At 47.7% G+C, this 24460-nt stretch overlaps 2 protein-coding genes across 2 annotated transcripts; both read left to right on the forward strand.

The window, feature by feature from the left end:
- The first annotated feature begins 9303 nt into the window (after positions 1-9303).
- On the forward strand, positions 9304-23260 carry LOC137536582 (oocyte zinc finger protein XlCOF22-like). Its single transcript, XM_068258831.1, has 4 exons — positions 9304-9364; positions 11661-11752; positions 11851-12214; positions 21050-23260. The coding sequence occupies exons 3-4, from the start codon at positions 11869-11871 to the stop codon at positions 22141-22143; spliced, it is 1440 nt and encodes a 479-aa protein (XP_068114932.1). The 5' UTR covers positions 9304-9364; positions 11661-11752; positions 11851-11868; the 3' UTR covers positions 22144-23260.
- LOC137537284 (zinc finger protein 501-like) lies at positions 22256-23167 on the forward strand. Its single transcript, XM_068259363.1, has one exon. The coding sequence runs from the start codon at positions 22256-22258 to the stop codon at positions 23165-23167; it is 912 nt and encodes a 303-aa protein (XP_068115464.1).
- Positions 23261-24460: the final 1200 nt, after the last annotated feature.

Raw genomic sequence — 24460 nt, forward strand, 5'->3', positions numbered from 1 at the left:
AGTGTGGGGACTGTGGCTTGATTACTGTGAGAATGGCAGCCTTTTACATTTTTTCCATTGACATGAATGGGTGAAATCTGATTGGGTGTTTGTAGCTCCGCCCAGGTGTGCAGGGGGGACGCGAGACCCCAAGAATCTATCATCCCAGGTAGTATGGAATCTGTATACCAAGTTTCGTTCAAATTGGACCAGCCGTTCGCCCGCGAACGGTTCCAGGTGAACTTTGGGTGGTTCGCGTTCGCTGGTGAAGGCGAACTTTTGCAGAAGATCGGTTCGCCCCCCATAATGCTCCATTAGGGTCAACTTTGACCCTCTACATCACAGTCAGCAGGCACATTGTCACCAATCAGACTACACTCACTCCTGGAGCCCTCCCCCCCCCCCCTTATAAAAGGCAAGGTTCTCCGGACATTTTACTCACTTGTCTGCCTACATTAATTAGTGAAAGGACAGCTGCTGACAGACTCTGCTAGGGAAAGCTTAGTTACACTCTTGTAGGCTTGTTAGCTTGCTCCTGGCTGATTGTTATTCCTTAAATAGCACCTCACAACAGCTTCCTCTCCTCCTCTCCTCTCCTCCTCCCTCCTCTCCTCCTCCCTCCTCTCCTCCTCCTCTCCTCCTCCCTCCTCCCTCATATATCTATGTTACGGCAGGGCCCTTATTATACTTTCTCTTACAGGGCTATGGAAACCGTTTTGCCCATGCGATATAGCGAGGTGCAAAAATGAAATCATACCTAGCAGAGGATGGCTTCAATCCATCAACCTCTGGGTTACAGGCCCAGCACAGTTCTGCTGCGCCACTCTGCAGTCTGATTACATTTGTATACAATCTTCAAGTTTAAGAAGGGTACATTAGTTGAAATAGTTACACTACAATCTATGTTACAGCAAGGCCCTAATGACACTTTCTCTTAAGGGGCTATGGCCGCCATAGCCCCTTAAAGCGGATCCAAACCAAACCTTTTTTTAATTCAAAATATTTAGTTGCACCACTCTGACACATACAAAGATAAATAAACACTCCTTCAAGCCTATGAGCATTTCAGTGCATGCTTTTCACCCTTCTCTTTTCATAACTAGGGTTATACAGGTGGCAGCCATTAGCAATTACTTCTTTGCCGGACACCACCTACTCCACCAGTCTGCCGGCAATATGAAAGGAAGGGAGGAGTTCCTCTGATAAATGTAAAATATTTGATATTTGTCAGAGATGGATTAGGATGTAACGGGGCCCTGGGCAAGGTAGTAGATTTGGGGCCCCTTTGTGGTCCTTTTGGTAAGCTGAAGTGAAGAGAGGTCAGTGAAGCTGGCTGATGGGCCCCTTGACACCTAGTAGGCCCCAAGCACCTGCCTGGGTTGCCTGGTGGATGATCCTGCTCTGATATCATGCAGCTGAAAAAAGGCTCCTATTTATTATTATAATTTAGAAAATAGATTTCATATCTGAAATCTTGTATTTTTAATTTGGGTCCACTTTAAGAGAAAGTGTCACTAGGGTGTTGCTGTAACATAGATTGTAATAATAATATAATGTACCCTTCTTAAACTTGAAGATTGTATACAAATGTAAGCAGACTGCTGAGTGGCGCAGTGGAAGCGTCCTGGGCCCATAACCCAGAGGTTGGTGGATTGAAACCATCCTCTGCTAGGCATGATTTCATTTTTGCACCTCGCTTTATCGCATGGGCAAAACGTTTTCCATAGCCCTGTAAGAGAAAGTGTAATAATGGCCCTGCCGTAACATAGATATTACAGTAGCTAAGACTACTCCTGGGCCTTTCTTGTAGTTGAAGAGATGAGTCAACTGTGACACCACACTTAAAAACAAAATGAAACAGCAAACAGAGAAGCTTCCCCATATTGGAGCATTGGATTTGGTAAAGTCTTAAGCCAATGTGTTATAAGACACAAGTAAGCTTTAGGTTAGCAGGAATGGTTGCATGGCCACCTAGCTTTTCATCCTTCCCAGGCCAGCTAGGCTGGCTTCAGCCTGTAGTGTTGGTGGTATAGTGGTGAGCATAGCTGCCCTCCAAGCAGTGGAACTGGGTTTGATTCATGGCCAATGTATGTGAGTGTGCTTTTGACATCCTACAAATCCCTGGGAGACAGGATCCTCCTCCTCGAGAGGGGAGAGAGGGTGTTACACTTTCTGATAGATGTATACACATGCAAGATGTTGTAAAGCAGTTTAGACCTGCAATTCAACATTCAATGTGATTTCTGACCTTAAAACACTGGTGTGCATCAAATCTAGGTTTTTTATTGAGAGTTTTGACGTGTATCCCACTCCATGTCTCCGTCCAGGTATTAGACCACTTGGAACATCTTTTTGTAACGATTGTAATAATGTTTTGGTGTAGCAACACAGACGTCTGATTATGTGGTGATCTGCAGAATCACCAATAATACAGACGCTATATCTGATTATGTGGTGATCTGCAGAATCACCAATAATGCAAGTATAGCAACAGGAACACAGAGTGAGATGTGCTTGGTGCAACAGTAACTGATTAGTTTAATGAGACCTCACCAGAGGAGCTGGTGGGTACTATCAGAAAAGCACCTCACCAGTGGCAAGGGCCCACTGGTGAGTAAAGAGGTCAGACAGGCTAAGTTTGGCAACTGAGAGGCAGATACAGTACAGAATCAGTAGGCAAAAGAGTAGTAGGTATTCAGGCAGAGGTTCAGCAACTAGATCAGATGGGCAGAGGTACAGAAACGTAAAGCAAAAGCAGAGTCAGAGATAAGCCAGAGTCATACACAGAATATCAATAATAATACAATAAATAATAGTCCTAGTCTTGTGTGAAATCCCTGGTTTCCTCCCAGATCAAAGCACACCGGATACTGTCTAAGGTCTGAGCGCTAACACGTATGTATTCGCAACAGCAGACAGGTAGCGAGTGAATCGTGCAGGCTTAAGAAGCAGAGGAGACCTCACAGCCGCGCCCACTACCAGGGCCGGGCCGAGGCATAGGCTGGAGAGGCTCCAGCCTCAGGGCGCAGTGTAGGACGGGGCGCACAATTCATTCAGCTGTCATTCCTAATTGTGTTTGAAGCAGAAAGAAATATGAAAAGGGGATACATGACAGTGACTGCAAGCCATATAACTAGATATTAAGGTGTTGGGGAGGTTGTGGGCCCTGTGGCGCCTCTTAGTCTAATAGCAATCAGTGTGTGACGGCTGGGGTGGCAGGGATGGAGGGGCGCACTTTGGTGTCTCAGCCTTGGGTGCTGGAGGACCTTGTCCCGGCTCTGCCCACTACAATTAGCCAATCCTGAGTGGCGTGAGTCCCCTCTGGTGTCAGCCGACCAACAGGGCAGCTGACGCGCCTCCTCCCAGCATAAAGGTCCTGTCTACGCGTGCGGCCGCACGATACAGCAACCCTATGTGCTAATGACAATTCCGTCCCCGGCGTGCTAGACGCCGGCGGAATGGAAAAATCTTCCGAGCAGGGACCTGAGGCAGCTGCGGAGACACCCCGCGTGCCCGCAGCCGCAGATGTTACACTTTTCCATCATTTTTCTGGCCAGCAATAATTTTTTCTAAATTTCCCAGTTCGCCTCCCCATTGAAGTCTATTGCGATTCGCGAAGGTTCACGTGAACCAAACTTTCATGGTAGGTTTTAAAATCGGAGGTTCGGGCCATCTCTAATCGCGGCACATACACACACACACACTTACATACATCCGATTTTATATATATATATATATATAGATTTCTGTAGCACTGACATCTTCTGCAGCACATTACAGAGTACATAGTCATGTCACTGACTGTCCTCAGAGGAGCTCACAATCTAATCCTACCATAGCCATAGTCTAATGTCCTACCATATTATTACTATGTATTTATATAACACTGACATCTTCTGCAGCACATTACAGAGTACATAGTCATGTCACTGACTGTCCTCAGAGGAGCTCACAATCTAATCCTACCACAGTCCTAGTCTAATGTCCTACCATATTATTACTATGTATTTATATAACACTGACATCTTCTGCAGCACTTTACAGGGTACATAGTCATATCACTGACTGTCCTCAGAGGAGCTCACACTCTAATCCCACCATAGTCATAGTCTAATGTCCTACCATATTATTACTATGTATTTATATACCGCTGACATCTTCTGCAGCACTTTACAGAGTACATAGTCATGTCACCGACTGTCCTCAGAGGAGCTCACAATCTAATCCTACCATAGTCATAGTCTAATGTCCTACCATATTATTACTATGTATTTATATACCGCTGACATCTTCTGCAGCACTTTACAGAGTACATAGTCATGTCACCGACTGTCCTCAGAGGAGCTCACACTCTAATCCCACCATAGTCATAGTCTAATGTCCTACCATATTATTATTAAGTATTTATATAGCACTGACATCTCCTGCAGCACATTACAGAGTACATAGTCATGTCACTGACTGTCCTCAGAGGAGCTCACACTCTAATCCTACCATAGTCATAGTCTAATGTCCTACCAGCCCCTGATGAGTCTGGAGGAAGACGAAACGTGCGTAGGGCGGAAGCCAGTACGCCTGATGCAAGGTGACGTAGACAGTGAGGAGTGTAAGCATGGACGGTCCTGGGAAGCGTGTTAAGCCGGCGGGAGCGGGACGCCGCGAATGGCAGTAACAATTTGAGCACCGGGCCTGCAAGACACACCACTGTGATATGCCAAATAACGCTTTGGAGTCTGTAAGTTGCTGGAAAGCGAGAGAAGCGCAGTGTGATTTTTAACTTGTTTTGAGATACTGCACAATCAATCAGTTTTTTATATGTGTTATTGAAGAAATTAAAGGCCATTTTAATCTTGATGTCTGAGGTCTGAGTGATACATACAGTTTGAGCGAGTCCCCCACCTGAGAGGTGGCTTCAATCTGGTGAGCCTCTCTGTGTCTGGGGTGGTGGGAATACCGCACAACACCATTCTGAGCACCTGCGCAGTTGTGGTGAAGCACGAGTGAAGCATAAAAACAAACAGTATTACGCTATTTTTTTACAGGGTGGTCCTGAAAGCGCGCAGTGGAGTTCTTTTTTAACTTTAATGTCCTACCATATTATTATTATGTATTTATATAGCACTGACATCTTCTGCAGCACATTACAGAGTACATAGTCATGTCACTGACTGTCCTCAGAGGAGCTCACACTCTAATCCTACTATAGTCATAGTGTAATGTCCTACCATATTATTATTATGTATTTATATAGCACTGACATCTTCTGCAGCACATTACAGAGTACATAGTCATATCACTGACTGTCCTCAGAGGAGTTCACACTCTAATCCTACCATAGTCATAGTGTAATGTCCTACCATATTATTATTATGTATTTATATAGCACTGACATCTTCTGCAGCACTGTACAGAGTACATAGTCATGTCACTGACTGTCCTCAGAGGAGTTCACACTCTAATCCTACCATAGTCATAGTGTAATGTCCTACCATATTATTATTATTATTATGTATTTATATACCGCTGACATCTTCTGCAGCACATTACAGAGTACATAGTAATGTCAGTGACTGTCCTCAGAGGAGCTCACAGTCTAATCCTACCATAGTCATAGTCTAATGTCCTACCACATTATTATTATGTATTTATATAGCACTGACATCTTCTGCAGCACTTTACAGAGTACATAGTCATGTCATTGACTGTCCTCAGAGGAGCTCACACTCTAATCCTACCATAGTCCTACAGGCTGTGGAAGAGGGTTCCAGATAAGGGATGATGCTTGTGTAAAGTCCTGGAAGCGAGCATGAGAGGAGGTGATCAGCTTAGAGGCCAGGAGAATTTCTTGGGAGGAGCGAAGGTTGCGGGAGGGGCAATATCTTGAGATTAGTGAGGAGATGTATGGAGGAGATAACTCGTGGAGGGCTTTGTATGTTAGAGTCAGGAGTTTGATCTGGATCCTCTGGGTAATGGGTAACCAGTGGAGAGAATGGCACAGTGGGGCTATGTCGGAAGAGCGTGTGGAAAGGTGAATGAGGCGGGCCACTGAATTTAGAAGTGATTGGAGAGGTGCTAGCCTGTTTTTTGGTAGGCCACAGAACAGGGTGTTGCAGTAGTATAGGCGGGAGATGATTAAGGCATGAACAAGCATTTTGGTGGCCTCTTGTGTGAGGAAGGGAAGGATACGGAATATATTTTTGAGCTGGAAATAGCAGGTGGTGGTAAATGAGGCAATGTGAGGTTTAAAGGAGAGCTCTGAGTCAAGTATAACCCCCAAGCAGTTGGCCTTAGTGGTTGAGGTTATTGGGGTGTTGTCTACAGTTATGGTTGCAATTGGTGGGGGTGTAGATAGCGATGGTGGAAAAATCACAATTTCCGTTTTAGTCATGTTGATTTTGAGGAAGCGGGAGGACATGAATGCCGAAACGGCACGTAGACAGTCAGGGGCTCTGGATAGTAGTGAGGACAGGTCAGGAGCTGAGAGATAGATTTGGGTGTAATCCGCATAGAGGTGATACTGGAAGCCAAAAGAGTTAATTAGTTGTCCCAGGCCACGAGTGTAGATTGAGAAAAGAAGTGGCCCAAGAACAGAGCCTTGAGGTACACCAACAGACAGTGGGTGTGGGAAGGAATTGGTGATGCTGCCTCAGGGTCAGTGTAGGAAGACAGAGTACATAGAGGTTGCAAGGCCTCAGTTAGGGAATTCAGATCCAGGTTGCAGTAATTCCTGCGCGTGACTGTATGGTGTATAGGGATGCTCATTCGGATTCCGCGGAAATGCAATTTCCGAAATTCCGATCGGAAATTGCATTTCCGCATCGGAATGCGGAAATCGGTAATGCAAGTGCGTTAGGCGGATTTCCGCCGGAAATCGCGGAAATTTCCGCCGGAAATCGCAGAAATTCCGCCCGACTTTAACATCGATTTTCTCAAAAACTATAATCTGCTTCTGCCTATTTTCTGCATTTTACTTTACAGTAAAAATCCACCGACTTTAACGGTTAATAGCAAAGCCCCCCGGGCGTCCTAGAAACACCAAATTTTCAGGGTTTATTAAACAGAATCTTCTGAACAAGATGCAAAAAAAGTTTTCGAAAAGACCTTATAGTTTTTGAGAAAATCGATGTTAAAGTCGGGCGGAATTTTCGCGATTTCCGGCGGAAATTCCGCCTTGGAATGCGGAAATTGGTAGCGGAAAGCGGACTCGGTATTTGGCAATGGCGGAATGCGGAATTACCACGGAATCGGAAATTGGCATTTCCGACCATCCCTAAGGTGTAGTGTTGGGGGAGTTGACAGTAGAGAAGAATTGATTGAGAAGGTAAGAAGGTTGTGGTCTGAGAGGGGAAGTGGAGTGTTATGGAAGCTTGAAATAAAACAGAGGTGGGTAAAGACAAGGTCAAGAGTGTGGCCGTCTTTGTGGGTGGAAGTGGAGGACCATTGTGCGAGGTCAAACGAGGAGGTGAGAGAGAGCAGTTTGGTGGCAGTAGGGCAGTTAGTGTCGATGGGTATAATAAAATCTCCAATGATGATAGAGGGTATATCAGTGGAGAGGAACTGGATAAGCCATGCTGAAAAGTTATCAATGAAAGTAGAGGCTGGACCGGGCGGGCGGTAGATAACAGCAATCTGAATGTGGCATGGAGAATTGAGACGGACAGCATGAACTTCAAAGGATGAGAGTGAGGGCAGTGGTGTGAGTGGCTTAAAGGAACAGTGTTCAGAGAGGAGGATCCCCACCCCGCCTCCATGTTTGTGGCCAGGTCTAGGGGCATGACTAAATTTTAGACCACCATATGATAGAGCAGCTGGAGACACCGTGTCTGATAGAGTTAGCCATGTCTCAGTGAGCCCCAGGAAGGTGAAAGTGTTGGAGATAAACATGTCATGAATAAAGGCCAGTTTATTACAAACGGAGCGGGAGTTCCATAGAGCCCCAGATATGGGGAGGGGAGAGCTGGGAAGAAGGGGGATGTCAATAAGGTTGTAGGTGTTCTGGGAGGGGATGTGGTGAGGTTTGTTATTGGTGGAATGAGTTGTAGTCTGAGCAGTGTGAGGTCTAGGAGTGGGCCCTGGGTTTGGTGATATGTCCCCAGAAGCCAGGAGGAGGAGTAGGCAAAGCAGAGAGATGTGGGGGTGGGACTTGTGTGTATGCAAGTTAGGTTTAGTGAGAGCAGAGGAGGGGTAGTGTGAGCACAGAAATAGGAATAGTTCGTGGCTAGAGAGAAGGGGAGACGATAGCAGAGAGGGAGCAATGTGTATGGTGTTGCTGACAGTGGGAGGATGAAGTGACATGTGGATTTTCAGGAACAGAAGGCAAAAAGAAGTGGTTGAGCCCTGACATCTCCTGCAGCACATTACAGAGTACATAGTCATGTCACTGACTGTCCTCAGAGGAGGTCACAATCTAATCCTACCATAGTCATAGTCTAATGTCCTACCATATTATTATTATGTATTTATAAAGCACTGACACCTTCTGAAGCTCTTTACAGAGTACATAGTCATGTCACTAACTGTCCTCAGAGGAACTCACAATCTAATACTACCATAGTTATATTCTAATGTTATACCATATAATTATGTATTATATAGCACTGACATCTTCTGCAGCACTTAATAGAGTACTGACTGACCAGCCAGGTCAACAATTGCAAGGAGTTTGTATGTTGTCCAAATGTCTGTGCGGGTTTCCTCCGGGCTCTCCATTTTCCTCCCACATCCCAAAAACCTACACAATACATACATACTTTGACTTTGGTAGGGATTAGATTTTGGCTGGATGGTGGCTGGATGGTTAAGGGCTCTGCCTCTGACACAGGAGACCAGGGTTCGAATCTTGGCTCTGCCTGTTCAGTAAGCCAGCACCTATTCAGTAGGAGACCTTAGGCAAGTCTCCCTAACACTGCTACTGCCTATAGAGCGTGCCCTAGTGGCTGCAGCTCTGGCGCTTTGAGTCCGCCAGGAGAAAAGCGCGATATAAATGTTATTTGTCTTGTCTTGTCTAGATTTTGAGCTCCTTTGAGGGAGAGTTAGTGACAAGACAGTATACTCTGCACAGTGTTATGGAAGATGTCTGCGCAATATAAATACTAAATAATAATAAATAACATTAACTGCCCTCAGAGGAGCTCACTACCTAGACCAGATTCTATTGGCCCGACCTCATATCTTAGCACACCCCTTTATCTCTCAGATATACCCTGGCTGCTATCTCCTCCTATAATTTGTAATACGGACTGCAGTTAGCTGACTGACCACAAGATGGCGACCATCTTGTGGAGCTGGAACGCAGAAATAGAAAACCGAGGGCCACAGAGAGGAAGTAATTAGAAGACCGGAAGTAAATCAGGGATTTGCTTGGAATGGATTGCCGAGAACGGAGGTGAGAGGAGATTTTTATCTGAGCGGGGAAGACAGGTATTGGGGTGAGGGAGGAGCACATAGTGGGGGAGGGGAGGACAGGTATTGGGGTGAGGGAGGAGCACATAGTGGGGGAGGGGAGGACAGGTATTGGGGTGGGGGAGGAGCACATAGTGGGGAGGGGAGGACAGGTATTGGGGTGAGGGAGGGGAGGAGCACATAGTGGGAGAGGGGAGGACAGGTATTGGGTGAGGGAGGAGCACATAGTGGGGGAGGGGAGGACAGGTATTGGGGTGAGGGAGGAGCACATAGTGGGGGAGGGGAGGAGCACATAGTGGGGGAGGGGAGGACAGGTATTGGGGTGGGGGAGGAGCACATAGTGGGGAAGGGGAGGACAGGTATTGGGGTGAGGGAGGAGCACATAGTGGGGGAGGGGAGGACAGGTATTGGGGTGAGGGAGGAGCACATAGTGGGGGAGGGGAGGACAGGTATTGGGGTGGGGGAGGAGCACATAGTGGGGGAGGGGAGGACAGGTATTGGGGTGAGGGAGGAGCACATAGTGGGGGAGGGGAGGACAGGTATTGGGGTGAGGGAGGAGCACATAGTGGGGGAGGGGAGGACAGGTATTGGGGTGGGGGAGGAGCACATAGTGGGGGAGGGGAGGACAGGTATTGGAGTGGGGGAGGGGAGGACAGGTATTGGGGTGTGGGAGGAGCACATAGTGGGGGAGGGGGACAGGTATTGGGGTGGGGAGGAGTAAATAGTGGGGGAGGGGAGGACAGGTATTGGGGTGGGGGAGGAGCACATAGTGGGGAAGGGGAGGACAGGACAGGTATTGGGGTGAGGGAGAAGCACATAGTGGGGGAGGGGAGGACAGGTATTGGGGTGAGGGAGGAGCACATAGTGGGGGAGGGGAGGACAGGTATTGGGGTGGGGGAGGAGCACATAGTGGGGGAGGGGAGGACAGGTATTGAGGTGGGGGAGGGGAGGACAGGTATTGGGGTGTGGGAGGAACACATAGTGGGGGAGGGGGACAGGTATTGGGGTGGGGAGGAGTAAATAGTGGGGGAGGGGAGGACAGGTATTGGGGTCAGTGTGTGTGCTTCTTACAGATTTATCCAGTAACAGAAACCCACCAGAGAGATGTACAGGTCCTCTTTATTCCCAGGATTGTACACCTAGGTCCCCCATCATCTGATAATCACATAGAGACAATGTATTCAGTCAGTGTGTGTGTGTTTCCTACAGATGTATCCAGTAACAGAAACCCACCAGAGAGATGTACAGGTCCTCTTTATTCCCAGGATTGTCCACCTAGATCCCCCATCATCTGATAATCACATAGAGACAATGTATTCAGTCAGTGTGTGTGTTTCCTGCAGATGTATCCAGTAACAGAAACCCACCAGAGAGATGTACAGGTCCTCTTTATTCCTGGGGTTGTCCACCTAGATCCCCCATCATCTGATAATCACATAGAGACAATGTATTCAGTCAGTGTGTGTGTTTCCTACAGATGTCTCCAGTAACAAAAACCCACCAGAGAGATGTACAGGTCTTCTTTATTCCCAGGATTGTCCACCTAGATCCCCCACCATCTGATAATCACATAGAGACAATGTATTCAGTCAGTGTGTGTGTTTCCTACAGATGTATCCAGTAACAGAAACCCACCAGAGAGATGTACAGGTCCTCTTTATTCCTGGGGTTGTCCACCTAGATCCCCCATCATCTGATAATCACATAGAGACAATGTATTCAGTCAGTGTGTGTGTTTCCTACAGATGTATCCAGTACCAGAAACCCACCAGAGACATGTACAGGTCCTCTTTATTCCTGGGATTGTCCACCTAGATCCCCCATTATCTGATAATCACATAGAGACAATGTATTCAGTCAGTGTGTGTGTTTCCTACAGATGTATCCAGTAACAGAAACCCACCAGAGAGATGTACAGGTCCTCTTTATTCCCAGGATTGTCCCCCTAGATCCCCCATCATCTGATAATCACATAGAGACAATGTATTCAGTCAGTGTGTGTGTTTCCTACAGATGTATCCAGTAACAGAAACCCACCAGAGAGATGTACAGGTCCTCTTTATTCCCAGGATTGCCCACCTAGATCCCCCATCATCTGATACACACATAGAGACAATGTATTCAGTCAGTGTGTGTGTTTCCTACAGATGTATCCAGTAACAGAAACCCACCAGAGAGATGTACAGGTCCTCTTTATTCCCAGGATTGTCCCCCTAGAGCCCTCATCATCTGATAATCACATAGAGACAATGTATTCAGTCAGTGTGTGTTTTCTACAGAGGGATCCAGTAACAAACCAGAGAGATGTACAGGTCCTCTTTATTCCCGGAATCGTGGTCGATTAAATCACAGTTATGCCTACTGTTATCAGGTAGGTGGGACAGAGACTACAGACTATATGATGATATACTCTTCTGAGTAGACTCAGATATTTACTGCTGGCATATATTTGTTGTAATTTTGACTTAGGAAGAAGATTTGTCTGATATGAAAGCTGAGACTGCAGAAGAACCAGCAACAATTATAAGGAGTCATCAGCTGTTTGTGGAGGAGGGTGACATGATGAGGACAATTGGACAGAAAGAAGAAGAGACGTATGTGAGGAGTGATCAGCAGTCTATGCAGGAGGGTGACATGAGGAGGACATGTAAAGAGGAAGAAGAGGAGACGCATGTGAGGAGTGATAAGCAGTCTGCAGTACATGGTTACACGATGAAGACAATTAAAGAGGAAGAAGAGGATGAGTCATATATGACGTATGATCTGTTGTCTGTAGAGAAAGCTGAACCCATTAGCACTGAAGAAGAAGAAGCTCTTAGGGACATCAGCACAGGTGAGTAACAATCTGCAGATATGAGTTCATTCTATGTTACCTATTATTTTAGCCCTTGTACTCTGCACAGATAGGACTGAGCAGGAAGTAACTGGATGAGACAAGGTGAGTGGAAACCAGTATATTGGGGAGTGTGCACAAGGGTAATCTAAGGGATGTAGTGTCCTCCAACTGGGGTTCATGTGCGAGACCTTGAAATTCATTGATGTATAATGTGGGTGTCCACCTGGGCCGCTCGCCATATAGGGATATAGGCAAGCCCTGTCCTGACGAAGACACAAGGTGTCGAAAAGGCGTCATCACATTATTATATAAAGAGACGGCTCAAGGAGGATTACTCCACTCAGACTGAATACCCACACTGGCCACAGGGCAGAACAAAGTATGGAGGGTTGCCTCTACCAACGACATAAACGATTATCAATTTCATTTATGACAGAAGGGTCAGAGGGAGGCAGCAGAGACAGACGGGTCAGAGAGAGACGGCAGAGCCAGAAGAGTCAGAGAGAGGCGGCGGAGGCAGAACGGTCAGAGAGAGGCGGCAGAGATAGAAGGATCAAAGACAGGTGGCAGAGACAGAAGGGTCAGAGAGAGGCGGCAGAGACAGAAGGTTCAGAGAGAGGCGGCAGAGACAGAAGGTTCAGAGAGAGGCGGCAGAGACAGAATAGTCAGAGAGAGGCGGCGGAGGCAGAAGAGTCAGAGAGAGGCGGCGGAGGCAGAACGGTCAGAGAGAGGCGGCAGAGATAGAAGGATCAAAGACAGGTGGCAGAGACAGAAGGGTCAGAGAGAGGCGGCAGAGACAGAAGGTTCAGAGAGAGGCGGCAGAGACAGAAGGTTCAGAGAGAGGCAGCAGAGACAGAAGGGTCAGAGAGAGGTGGAAGAGGCAGAAGGGTAAGTGAGGCGGCAGATACAGAAGGGTCAGAGAGGCGGCAGAGACAGAAGAGTCAAATGCGGCAGAGACAGAAGGTTCAGAGAGAGGCAGATGAGACAGAGGGGTCAAAGAGAGGCGGCAGAGACAGAAGGGTCAGAGAGAGGCGGCAGAGACAGAAGGGTCAGAGAGAGGTGGCACAAACTTAAGTGTCCCGCTATTGGCTAGGAAGAGGAGTGATGTAAGCAGCTATTGGCCAGGGAGAGGAGTGATGTAAGCAGCTGTTGGCAGGAGAGGGGAGTGATGTAAGCAGCTATTGGCCAGAGAGGGGAGTGATGTAAGCAGCTATTGGCCAGAGAGAGTAGTGATGTAAGCAGCTATTGGCCACAGAGAGGAGTGATGTAAGCAGCTATTGGCCAGAGAGAGGAGTGATGTAAGCAGCTGTTGGCAGGAGAGGGGAGTGATGTAAGCGGCTATTGGCCGGGGAGGGGAGTTATGTAAGCAGCTATTGGCCAGAGAAAGGGGTGATGTAAGCAACTATTGGCCAGAGAAGGAAGTGATGTAAGCAGTTATTGGCCAGAGAGGGGAGTGATGTAATCAGCTATTGGCCAGAGAGAGTAATGATGTAATTAGCTTTTTGCCAGAGAGGGGAGTGATGTAAGCGGTATTGGCCAGAGAGGGGAGTGATGTAAGCAGCTATTGGCCAGAGAGGGGAGTGATGTAAGCAGCTATTGGCCAGACAGGGGAGTGATGTAGCAGCTGTTGGCCAGAGAGGGCAGTGATGTAATCAGCTATTGGCCAGAGAGAGGAGTGATGTAAGCGGTATTGGCCAGAGAGAGGAGTGATGTAAGCAGCTGATGGCCAGAGAGAGGAGTGATATAAGCAGCTATTGGCCAGAGAGGGGAGTGATGTAAGCGGCTATTGGCCAGAGAGGGGAGTGATGTAGCAGCTATTGGCCAGAGAGGGGAGTGATGTAAGCAGCTATTGGCCAGAGAGAGGAGTGATGTAAGCAGCTATTGGCCAGAGAGAGGAGTAATGTAAGCAGCTATTGGCCAGGGACAGGAGTGATGTATGCAGCTATTGGCCAGAGAGAGGAGTGATGTAAGCAGCTGTTGGCAGGAGAGGGGAGTGATGTAAGCAGCTATTGGCCAGAGAGAGGAGTGATGTAAGCAGCTATTGGCCAGGGAGAGGAGTGATGTAAGCAGCTATTGGCCAGGGAGAGGAGTGATGTAAGCAGCTATTGGCCAGAGAGGGCAGTGATGTAAGCAGCTATTGGCCAGAGAGAGGAGTGATGTAAGCAGCTATTGGCCAGGGAGAGGAGTGATGTAAGCAGCTATTGGCCAGGGAGAGGAGTGATGTAAGCAGCTATTGGCCAGAGAGAGGAGTGATGTAAGCAGCTATTGGTCAGAGAGGGCAGTGATGTAAGCAGCTATTGGCCAGAGAGAGGAGTGATGTAAGCAGCTATTGGCCAGGGAGAGGAGTGATGTAAGCAGCTATTGGCCAGGGAGAGGAGTGATGTAAGCAGCTATTGGCCAGAGAAGGGAGTGATGTAAGCAGCTATTGGCCAGGGAGAATAGTGATGTAAGCAGCTATTGGCCACAGAGAGTAGTGATGTAAGCAGCTATTGGCCAGAGAGAGGAGTGATGTAAGCAGCTGTTGGCAGGAGAGGGGAGTGATGTAAGCGGCTATTGGCCGGGGAGGGGAGTTATGTAAGCAGCTATTGGCCAGAGAAAGGGGTGATGTAAGCAACTATTGGCCAGAGAAGGAAGTGATGTAAGCAGTTATTGGCCAGAGAGAGGAGTGATGTAAGCAGCTGTTGGCCAGAGAGAGGAGTGATGTAATTAGCTATTTGCCAGAGAGGGGAGTGATGTAAGCGGTATTAGCCAGAGAGGGGAGTGATGTAAGCAGCTGATGGCCAGAGAGAGGAGTGATATAAGCAGCTATTGGCCAGAGAGGGGAGTAATGTAAGAAGCTATTGGCCAGAGAGGAGTGATGTAAACACCTGTTGGCCAGAGAGAGGAGTGATGTAAGCAGCTATTGGCCAGAGAGAGGAGTGATGTAAGCAGCTATTGGCCAGAGAGAGGAGTGATGTAAGCAGCTATTGGCCTGAGAGGGGAGTGATGTAAGCAGCTATTGGCCAGAGAGAGGAGTGATGTAAGCAGCTATTGGCCAGAGAGAGGAGTGATGTAAGCAGCTATTGGCCAGAGAAAGGAGTGATGTAAGCAGCTATTGGCCAGAGAGAGGAGTGATGTAAGCAGCTGTTGGCCAGAGAGAGTAATGATGTAAGCAGTTATTGGCCACAGAGAGGAGTGATGTAAGCAGCTTTTGGCCAGAGAGAGGAGTGATGTAAGCAGCTATTGGCCAGAGAGGGGAGTGATGTAAGTGGCTATTGGCCAGAGAGGGGAGTGATGTAAACAGCTATTGGCCAGAGAGAGGAGTGATGTAAGCAGCTATTGGCCAGGGAGGGGAGTGATGTAAGCAGCTATTGGCCAGGGAGGGGAGTGATGTAAGCAGCTATTGGTCACAGATAGGGATGGTCGGAAAATTCCGCGGAATTATTAATTCCGTGATTCCGGCCGGAATTGGCTAATTCCGATTCCGTTGGTCGGAACGGAATTCCTATACCTCTTAAACGGAATTCCGCGGAAATTGTACAATTCCGACGGAATTCCTCCTCCTTCTCCTCCTCCTCCTCCTCCTCCTTCTCTTCTTCTTCTTCCATCCTCTTATATCATCAAGTAGGGAATTGCAAATTTTCAAAACAGCTTATATACCATAGCTGGGATTTGAACCCAGGACACAGTGTGTAGTAGGTATCTGTCTTACCCTCTAGACCATGAACCACACTACATGCTAAAGCTGGCCTAGCATAAACCATACTACCATTATGATCAATTCAATAGAAAAAGTAGCATGAATAAGGATTTGTACTTTTTGAAAAGCATGCTCATATTCCATAGCTGGGATTTGAACCCAGGACGCAGTGGGTAGTAGGTATTATTATTCTTATTATTTATTGTATTTATAAAGCGCCAACATATTACGCAGCGCTGAACAATATATACAATGATACAAGGATGACATACATAGGGTTATACACATAGAACAAAGTTATACATACAAATTGTACAAAATACATGATCATGCAATATGGGCTGGTTAGGTAGGCCCAGTAATACAAGTACAGGCTGTCATAGGACAGGAGCACATGATCCTGTAGATTACACTAGGGAGTGGAGGATCCTGCCAGAGGCTTACAATCTAAAGGGAGGGGTGGAAACACTAGGGGGGGCTGTTAAATATTCCTTAGAGAGTTGCTGTGTGGTAGGAGGTGGGTAGGCCATCATAAAGAGGTGGGTTTTGAGGGCTTGCTTGAATGTGTTGAAAGAGGGAGCAAGTCTGATGGGTGGTGGAAGGGCATTCCAGAGGGTGGGGGCAGCTCTTGAGAAATCCTGCAGGCGGGCATGGGAGTGTGAAATGCGCGGGGTGGTGAGGCGAAGGTCGTTGGAGGAACGGAGGGGGCGACCTGGTGTATACTTGTGAACAAGCTCCGAGATGTAGGTAGGGCATGTTTTGTGCACAGATTTATACGCCAGGCATAGAATCTTGAAACTTATCCTGAGACGGATAGGGAGCCAGTGCAGGGATTCACAAAGGGGAGATGTGGATGCAGAGCGGTGCGAAGAATGGATGAGTCTTGCAGCCGCGTTCATCACTGATTGAAGGGGGGCAGTGCGTTTCAGGGGGAGGCCAGAAAGGAGTGAGTTACAGTAATCAAGGCGGGAGATGATGAGGGCATGGATGAGCAGTTTGGTCGTGTCCGGGGTTAAGAATGGGCAGATCTTGGAGATATTACGGAGGTGGAAATTGCAGGCTCTTGTGATGTTTTGGATGTGTGGGATGAAGGAGAGGTCAGAGTCCAAGGTGACACCCAGGCAGCGGGCCTGGGAGGTAGGGAGAATGGGGTTGTGTTGTCGATTGTGAGGTGGAAACCTGGGATGGGTGCAGCAGCATGGGGTGGAGAGATCAGGAGCTCAGTTTTGTCTAGTTTAAGCTTTAGGAACCTAGCTGACATCCAGGAGGAAATTGCTGAGAGACACGAGGAGACCTTGTTTATGGTGGTGGCTGAGAGATCGGGGGTATGGAGGTAAATCTGAGAGTCATCTGCATAAAGGTGGTAATTGAAGCCCAGGGAGGAGATAAGCTTGCCAATTGAGGAAGTGTATATGGAGAAAAGAAGGGGGCCTAGAACAGAGCCCTGGGGGACCCCAACTGAAAGGGGGGCAGGAGTTAAGGAGGAGCCATTGAAGGAAGTGGTGAAGGAGCGATTGGATAGGTAGGAGGAGATCCAGGCCAAGGCAAGCCCATGGATGCCCATGGACTGTAGTGATTGGAGGAGGAGGGAGTGGTCAACAGTGTCAAATGCTGCAGGTCAAGGAGGAGCAGGATGGTATAACTGCCTTTGGCCTTGGCAAGGGTAAGGTCGTTGACCACCTTGGCGAGGGCTGTTTCAGTTGAGTGCGCAGGTCGGAATCCAGACTGTAGGGGGTCAAGTAGGGTATTGGTGTTGATGTATTGGGTAATGCGCTGGTGGACTAGGCGTTCGAGGAGTTTAGAAGCATAGGGAAGGAGGGAGATTTGGCGGTAATTTGAGGGTAGGGATGGGTCGAGTGAGGGTTTTTTCAGCAGGGGAAGCACAGTGGCCTGTTTGAATGCTTTGGGGAAGATGCCTGTGGAAAGGGAGAGATTGAACAAGGAGGTGAGGACTGGGGCCAGGTCAGGGAAGTAGGGACGAAGAGTATTCGCGGGTACCGGATCACAGGGAGAGGATGTGGGGGGGGGGGAAGCCACTAGCAGCAGGCTGACTTCATCAATGGTGGCAGGAGCAAAAGAGGCGAGGGGTGGATGAGACAAGGGAGCCGCTGGGAGGGAGGGAAGGCAAGGGGACAACCTGAGACGCATTGGTAAGGGAGGGATGGAGGAGGGAAATTTCATTGCGTATTGTTGCAATTTTAGTGGTGAAGTGGTTGGCAAGGTCATTGGCTGAGAGGGAGGAGCTGGGAGGGGGAGGAGTGGGGTTGAGGAGGGAATTGAAGGTAGCAAAAAGCTGTTGAGGGTTGGAAGCTTGGGTTACAATCAGTGCTGCAAAGTACCTTTGTTTAGCCTCAGAGAGGGCAGTGTGGAAGAGTAACAGTTTGGCCTTGTAATCTAGGAAGTCAGCATTGAGATGTGATTTCCTCCATTTCTGTTCGGCTGCTCGAGTTTCTTTCCTGAGGTTACGTGTGTGGGTGTTGTGCCAGGGTTGGGGGTTGGGGGGCTTGATAGGGCGGAAGATTGAGGGGGCAGCTTGATCTAAAGCAGATGAGAGGGCAAGGTTATATTGTGCAGCCGCTTCATTGGGGCATGTTAGGGTGGGTAGGTGGGAGGAGAGGGAGAGAAGGGGACTTGCTAGGACATTTGGGCTGAGATTGGTATCTGTCTTACCCTCTAGACCATCAAACACACTACATGCTAAAGGTGGCCTAGCATAAACCATACTACCATTATGATCAATTCAATAGAAAAAGTAGCATGAATAAGGATTTGTACTTTTTGAAAAGCATGCTTATATACCATAGCATATCTATTGAATTGATCATAATGGTAGTATGGTACATGCTACGCCAGCTTTAGCATGTAGAGGTGGGACGAGGTCCTTCAACACCCAATGCTAGGCCACCTTTAGCATGTAGTGTGGTTCATGGTCTAGAGGGTAAGACAGATACCTACTACCCACTGTGTCCTGGGTTTAAATCCCAGCTATGGAATATGAGCATGCTTTTCAAAAAGTACAAATCCTTATTCATGCTACTTTTTCTATTGAATGGAGGAGGAGGAGGAGGTTGGCCAGGGAGAGGAGTGATGTAAGCGGCTGTTGGCCAGAGAGGGGAGTGATGTTAGCGGCTGTTGGCCAGGGAGAGGAGTGATGTAAGCGGCTGTTGGCCAGAGAGGGGAGTGATGTAAGCGGCTGTTGGCCAGGGAGAGGAGTGATGTAAGCGGCTGTTGGCCAGGGAGAGGAGTGATGTAAGCGGCTGTTGGCCAGAGAGAGGAGTGATGTAAGCGGCTGTTGGCCAGGGAGAGGAGTGATGTAAGCGGCTGTTGGCCAGAGAGGGGAGTGATGTAAGCGACTGTTGGCCAGAGAGGGGAGTGATGTAAGCGGCTGTTGGCCAGAGAGAGGAGTGATGTAAGCGGCTGTTGGCCAGGGAGAGGAGTGATGTAAGCGGCTGTTGGCCAGGGAGAGGAGTGATGTTAGCGGCTGTTGGCCAGAGAGGGGAGTGATGTAAGCGGCTGTTGGCCAGAGAGGGGAGTGATGTATGCGGCTATTGGCCAGAGAGGGGAGTGATGTATGCGGCTATTGGCCAGAGAGGGGAGTGATGTAAGCAGCTATTGGCCAGAGAGGGGAGTGATGTGAGCATCTATTGGCCAGAGAGAGTAGTGATGTAAGCAGCTATTGGCCAGAGAGGGGAGTGATGTAAGCAGCTATTGGCCAGAGAGGGGAGTGATGTGAGCATCTATTGGCCAGAGAGAGGAGTGATGTAAGCACCTGTTGGCCAGAGAGGGGAGTGATGTAAGCGGCTATTGGCCAGAGAGGGGAGTGATGTAAGCGGCTGTTGGCCAGAGAGGGGAGTGATGTAAGCAGCTATTGGCCAGGGAGAGGAGTGATGTAAGCGGCTATTGGCCAGAGAGGGGAGTGATGTAAGCGGCTATTGGCCAGAGAGGGGAGTGATGTAAGCGGCTATTGGCCAGAGAGGGGAGTGATGTAAGCACCTGTTGGCCAGAGAGGGGAGTGATGTAAGCACCTGTTGGCCAGAGAGGGGAGTGATGTAAGCACCTGTTGGCCAGAGAGGGGAGTGATGTAAGCAGTTATTGGCCAGAGGGGAGTGATGTAAGCAGCTATTGGCCAGAGAGGGGAGTGATGTAAGCAGCTATTGGCCAGAGAGAGGAGTGATGTAAGCAGCTATTGGCCAGAGAGGGGAGTGATGTAAGCAGCTATTGGCCAGAGAGGGGAGTGATGTAAGCACCTGTTGGCCAGAGAGGGGAGTGATGTAAGCAGCTATTGGCCAGAGAGGGGAGTGATGTAAGCACCTGTTGGCCAGGGAGAGGAGTGATGTAAGCGGCTGTTGGCCAGAGAGGGGAGTGATGTAAGCAGCTATTGGCCAGAGAGGGGAGTGATGTAGCAGCTATTGGCCAGGGAGAGGAGTGATGTAAGCACCTGTTGGCCAGAGAGGGGAGTGATGTAAGCAGCTATTGGCCAGAGAGGGGAGTGATGTAAGCACCTGTTGGCCAGAGAGGGGAGTGATGTAAGCACCTGTTGGCCAGAGAGAGGAGTGATGTAAGCAGCTATTGGCCAGAGAGAGGAGTGATGTAAGCAGCTATTGGCCAGAGAGAGGAGTGATGTAAGCAGCTGTTGGCCAGAGAGCGGAGTGATGTAGGCAACGGGGGTAGATGGGGGAGTGACATGTCTGCTGGCTTTAGATTCAATACAAACAGCTGTGTTAAAGTGGACCTGAACTCAGACTTCCTCTCTGCTCTAAAAGATAAGCAACAGCATAATAACGTTTAAACAAAAACAATCTTTGCTACAGCCAATACACATCCTAAAATTAATCTGCAGTTCCTACTTCCTGATTCATGAAAGCAGATGTATTGTTAACATCCTGTGCTTTCAGATGAGCTTATCTGCCATCTCTGCCATGGCAGTCATGTGACACAGAGGAGAGATCAAATTACAACTTAAACAGACTAAACTCTCTAAATACATCCAGGGTGCATTTCTGTATGTTTCCTTCTGTCCTGTGCAAGTGTTCAGCTCCACTTTAAGTTGAGCTGTAACGGTGACACAAGCTCTGAATGTCTCTATCAGGGTAATACGTGTTGTACTCGTTAGAGGAAACTATCAGGAAGTGATGATGTTTGTCTATTTGCAGGCATCGGGAAGCCCTCGGAGAGCGGTCTTTATATATTACCTGACGGTACAGTGAATTGCCTCACTCCATGTTCTGCAGAAGGAAGCTCCTCTGCCCCAAATATTCCTCCAGGATCCGCCCCTCCCCCCAGCTCTCGGAGACCTCACACTGGAGCCCAAGGGAAGAAAAAACATTCCTGTCCTGTGTGTAGCAAATGCTTTCCAGCCCCATCACTTCTTCACTCGCACATCATGACTCACTCGGGGGAAAGGCCGTATTCCTGTGCCGAGTGTGGGAAATGCTTCCCCAGGGTATCCTATCTTGCTGTGCATCAGAGAACTCACACGGGAGAGCGGCCGTATTCCTGCACTGATTGTGGGAAACATTTTGCACAAGCAGCACATCTAGCCAGGCATCAGAGATCTCACACCGGAGAGAAGCCATATTTCTGTGCTGAGTGTGGGAAAAGCTTTGCACAATCGTACAATCTTGCCAATCATAAGAGACGTCACATGATGGAGAAACCTCATTGCTGTGCTGTGTGTGGGAAATGTTATGCAGTTCTATCTGATCTTGTACAGCATCAGAAACGTCACTCAGGGGATTTACCATTTTCCTGTTCTGAGTGTGGGAAATCATTTTCACGAACAAGATATCTTACTAGGCATCAGAGATCTCACACAGGAGAGCAGCCATTTTTCTGTTCTGAGTGTGGGAAATGCTTTACACAAGCATCAAGTCTTGCCACTCATCAGAGATGTCACACAGGGGAGAAACCACATTGCTGTGCTGAGTGTGGGAAATGTTTTACACTGCTATCGAAACTTGTTGTGCATCAAAGATCTCACACAGGAGAGAGGCCATATTCCTGTACTGAGTGTGGGAAATGCTTTGCAAGCTCTTCGTATCTTGCCAGGCATAATAGATCTCATGCAGGAGCAAAGCCATATTCCTGCTCTGAGTGTGGGAAATGCTTTGCACGTAATGCCCATCTAGCCAGGCATCAGCAATCTCATAGAGGAGAGAAGCCGTATTCTTGTGCTGAGTGTGGGAAATGCTTTACTCAAACATCGAATCTTGCTAGGCATCAGAAGACTCACACTGGGGAGTTGTGATGGGTGAACATCGCAAGCCATCATTCAAGAGCTATTTGCAGGTGTTTTGCAAACGTTTGTTTAGGGTGGCCGCCTTAAAGTCAGTGCGTCTGCCGCAAACAAACGATCTTGAATGGTTCACACATCACTACTGGGAAGAGGCTGCTTTCTTGTCCAGAGTGTGGGAAATGCTATTCACAGGAAACAAGTCTTGGCAGGCATCAGAGTTCTCACGCAGGAGAAGAGATATATTCTTGTCCTGAGAGTGGGGAAATGCTATTCACAGCAAACAAGTCTTGGCAGGCATCAGAGATCTCACGCAGGAGAAGAGATCTATTCTTGTCCTGAGTGTGGGAAATGCTATTCACAGCAAACAAGTCTGGGCAGGCATCAGAGATCTCACGCAGGAGAAGAGATCTATTCTTGTCCTGAGTGTGGGAAATGCTATTCACAGCAAACAAGTCTGGGCAGGCATCAGAGATCTCACGCAGGAGAAGAGATCTATTCTTGTCCTGAGTGTGGGAAATGCTATTCACAGCAAACAAGTCTGGGCAGGCATCAGAGATCTTACGCAGGAGAAGAGATCTATTCTTGTCCTGAGAGTGGGAAATGCTATTCACAGCAAACAAGTCTTGGCAGGCATCAGAGATCTCACGCAGGAGAAGAGATATATTCTTGTCCTGAGAGTGGGAAATGCTATTCACAGCAAACAAGTCTTGGCAGGCATCAGAGATCTCACGCAGGAGAAGAGATATATTCTTGTCCTGAGAGTGGGAAATGCTATTCACAGCAAACAAGTGTTGACAGGCATCAGAGTTCTCACGCAGGAGAAGAGATATATTCTTGTCCTGAGAGTGGGAAATGCTATTCACAGCAAACAAGTGTTGACAGGCATCAGAGATCTCACGCAGGAGAAGAGATATATTCTTGTCCTGAGTGTGGGAAATGTTTTGTTAAAAAATCCAGCCTTCTTTCTTGTCAGAAATCTCACACAGTGAACAGCAAAGATGATATAGTGACTCTTCCACCTGCTGTTTATATGTAAAGACTAGATTTTAGTGAGTACTGTAGGAATGTTAGCCTCCCCCTCCACTGTCAAAATGTTCTGAGCTCCTTCAATAAAGATTTGTTACAGAGAGCCAGAGACTGTTGTGTGTTGTTTGTCTGCTCAGTGAGGACATGTCTCTTTGCGTCTTGTATCAATAACATTAAATAAGGGTTAGTTCGCACTGGCCGATTTTTCAGCGATTTGCTGATCACTAGCGATCAGCAAAATGCTAATTCAAGTCAATGGCAGTGTTCACACTGTAGCGATCGCCAGTGATTAGCGATTTGCTGATGGTGCATGCAGCAATTTTGAAGCGATTGCATTTCAATGTTATAGAATCAAAAACCGCAATCGCTCCTAAATCGCTTCCCTGAGAACACAGCTTTTTGCTGATTGCTGGCGATCAGCAAAACGCTACCAAAGCGCCCAGTGTGAACTAAACCTAACAGCTCCTACCAGGACAGCTCTATCTATTGCAAAAGCAGAGATAAAATCCTGACACCAGATTCTGCTCTTACCCAGGGATGTAATCATAAACCTGTTTATTTCTGTCTGCATCTCCGTCTCAGAGATTAAAGCGGACCCAAACCAAACATTTTTTTTTATTCAAAATATTTAGTTGCACCACTCTGACACATACAAAGATAAATAAACCTATGAGCTTTAAGCCTATGAGCATTTCAGTGCATGCTTTTCACCCTTCTCTTTTCATAACTAGGGTTATACAGGCGGCAGCCATTACTTCTGAGCTTAGTAGGAGGTGGTAGATCATGGGTGTGTTTGTCATCAGCTATCCTCCCTCACAGGGGCGTTGTCTATGCGAAATCTCACACAAGCTGAGATCACCTACTCTGTGACATCATTAGTAGCAGCCTGTGTTTGGTTTTTTTTTGTCACCTCCACCAGTCTGCCGGATTCTGTCCCGGCAATATGAAAGGAAGGGAGGCGTTTCTCCAATAAATGTAAAATATTTTATATTTGTCATCCTGCAGCTGAAAAAAGGCTGCTATTTATTATAAGTTAGAAAATAGATTATATTTCTGAAATCTTGTATTTTTAATTTGGGTCCACTTTAACTCTCACTCCCTGCTGTTGGTAGCCACATTCTACGAGCTGGAGAGCTACAGGCACCCAGACAGAAATAAACACCTCACTTTGGGTGAAAGTCGATTCAAGTGAAACTCGAAAAATTAGAATATTGTGCAAAAGTCTATTTCAGTAATTCAGTTTAAAAGGTGAAGATAATAAAGTATATAAAAACAGGAACCCTTTGCAGGTGTTTTGGTTTAA

The sequence above is a fragment of the Hyperolius riggenbachi genome, chromosome 10 (genome assembly GCF_040937935.1).
Source record: "Hyperolius riggenbachi isolate aHypRig1 chromosome 10, aHypRig1.pri, whole genome shotgun sequence".
Lineage (NCBI taxonomy): Eukaryota > Metazoa > Chordata > Amphibia > Anura > Hyperoliidae > Hyperolius > Hyperolius riggenbachi.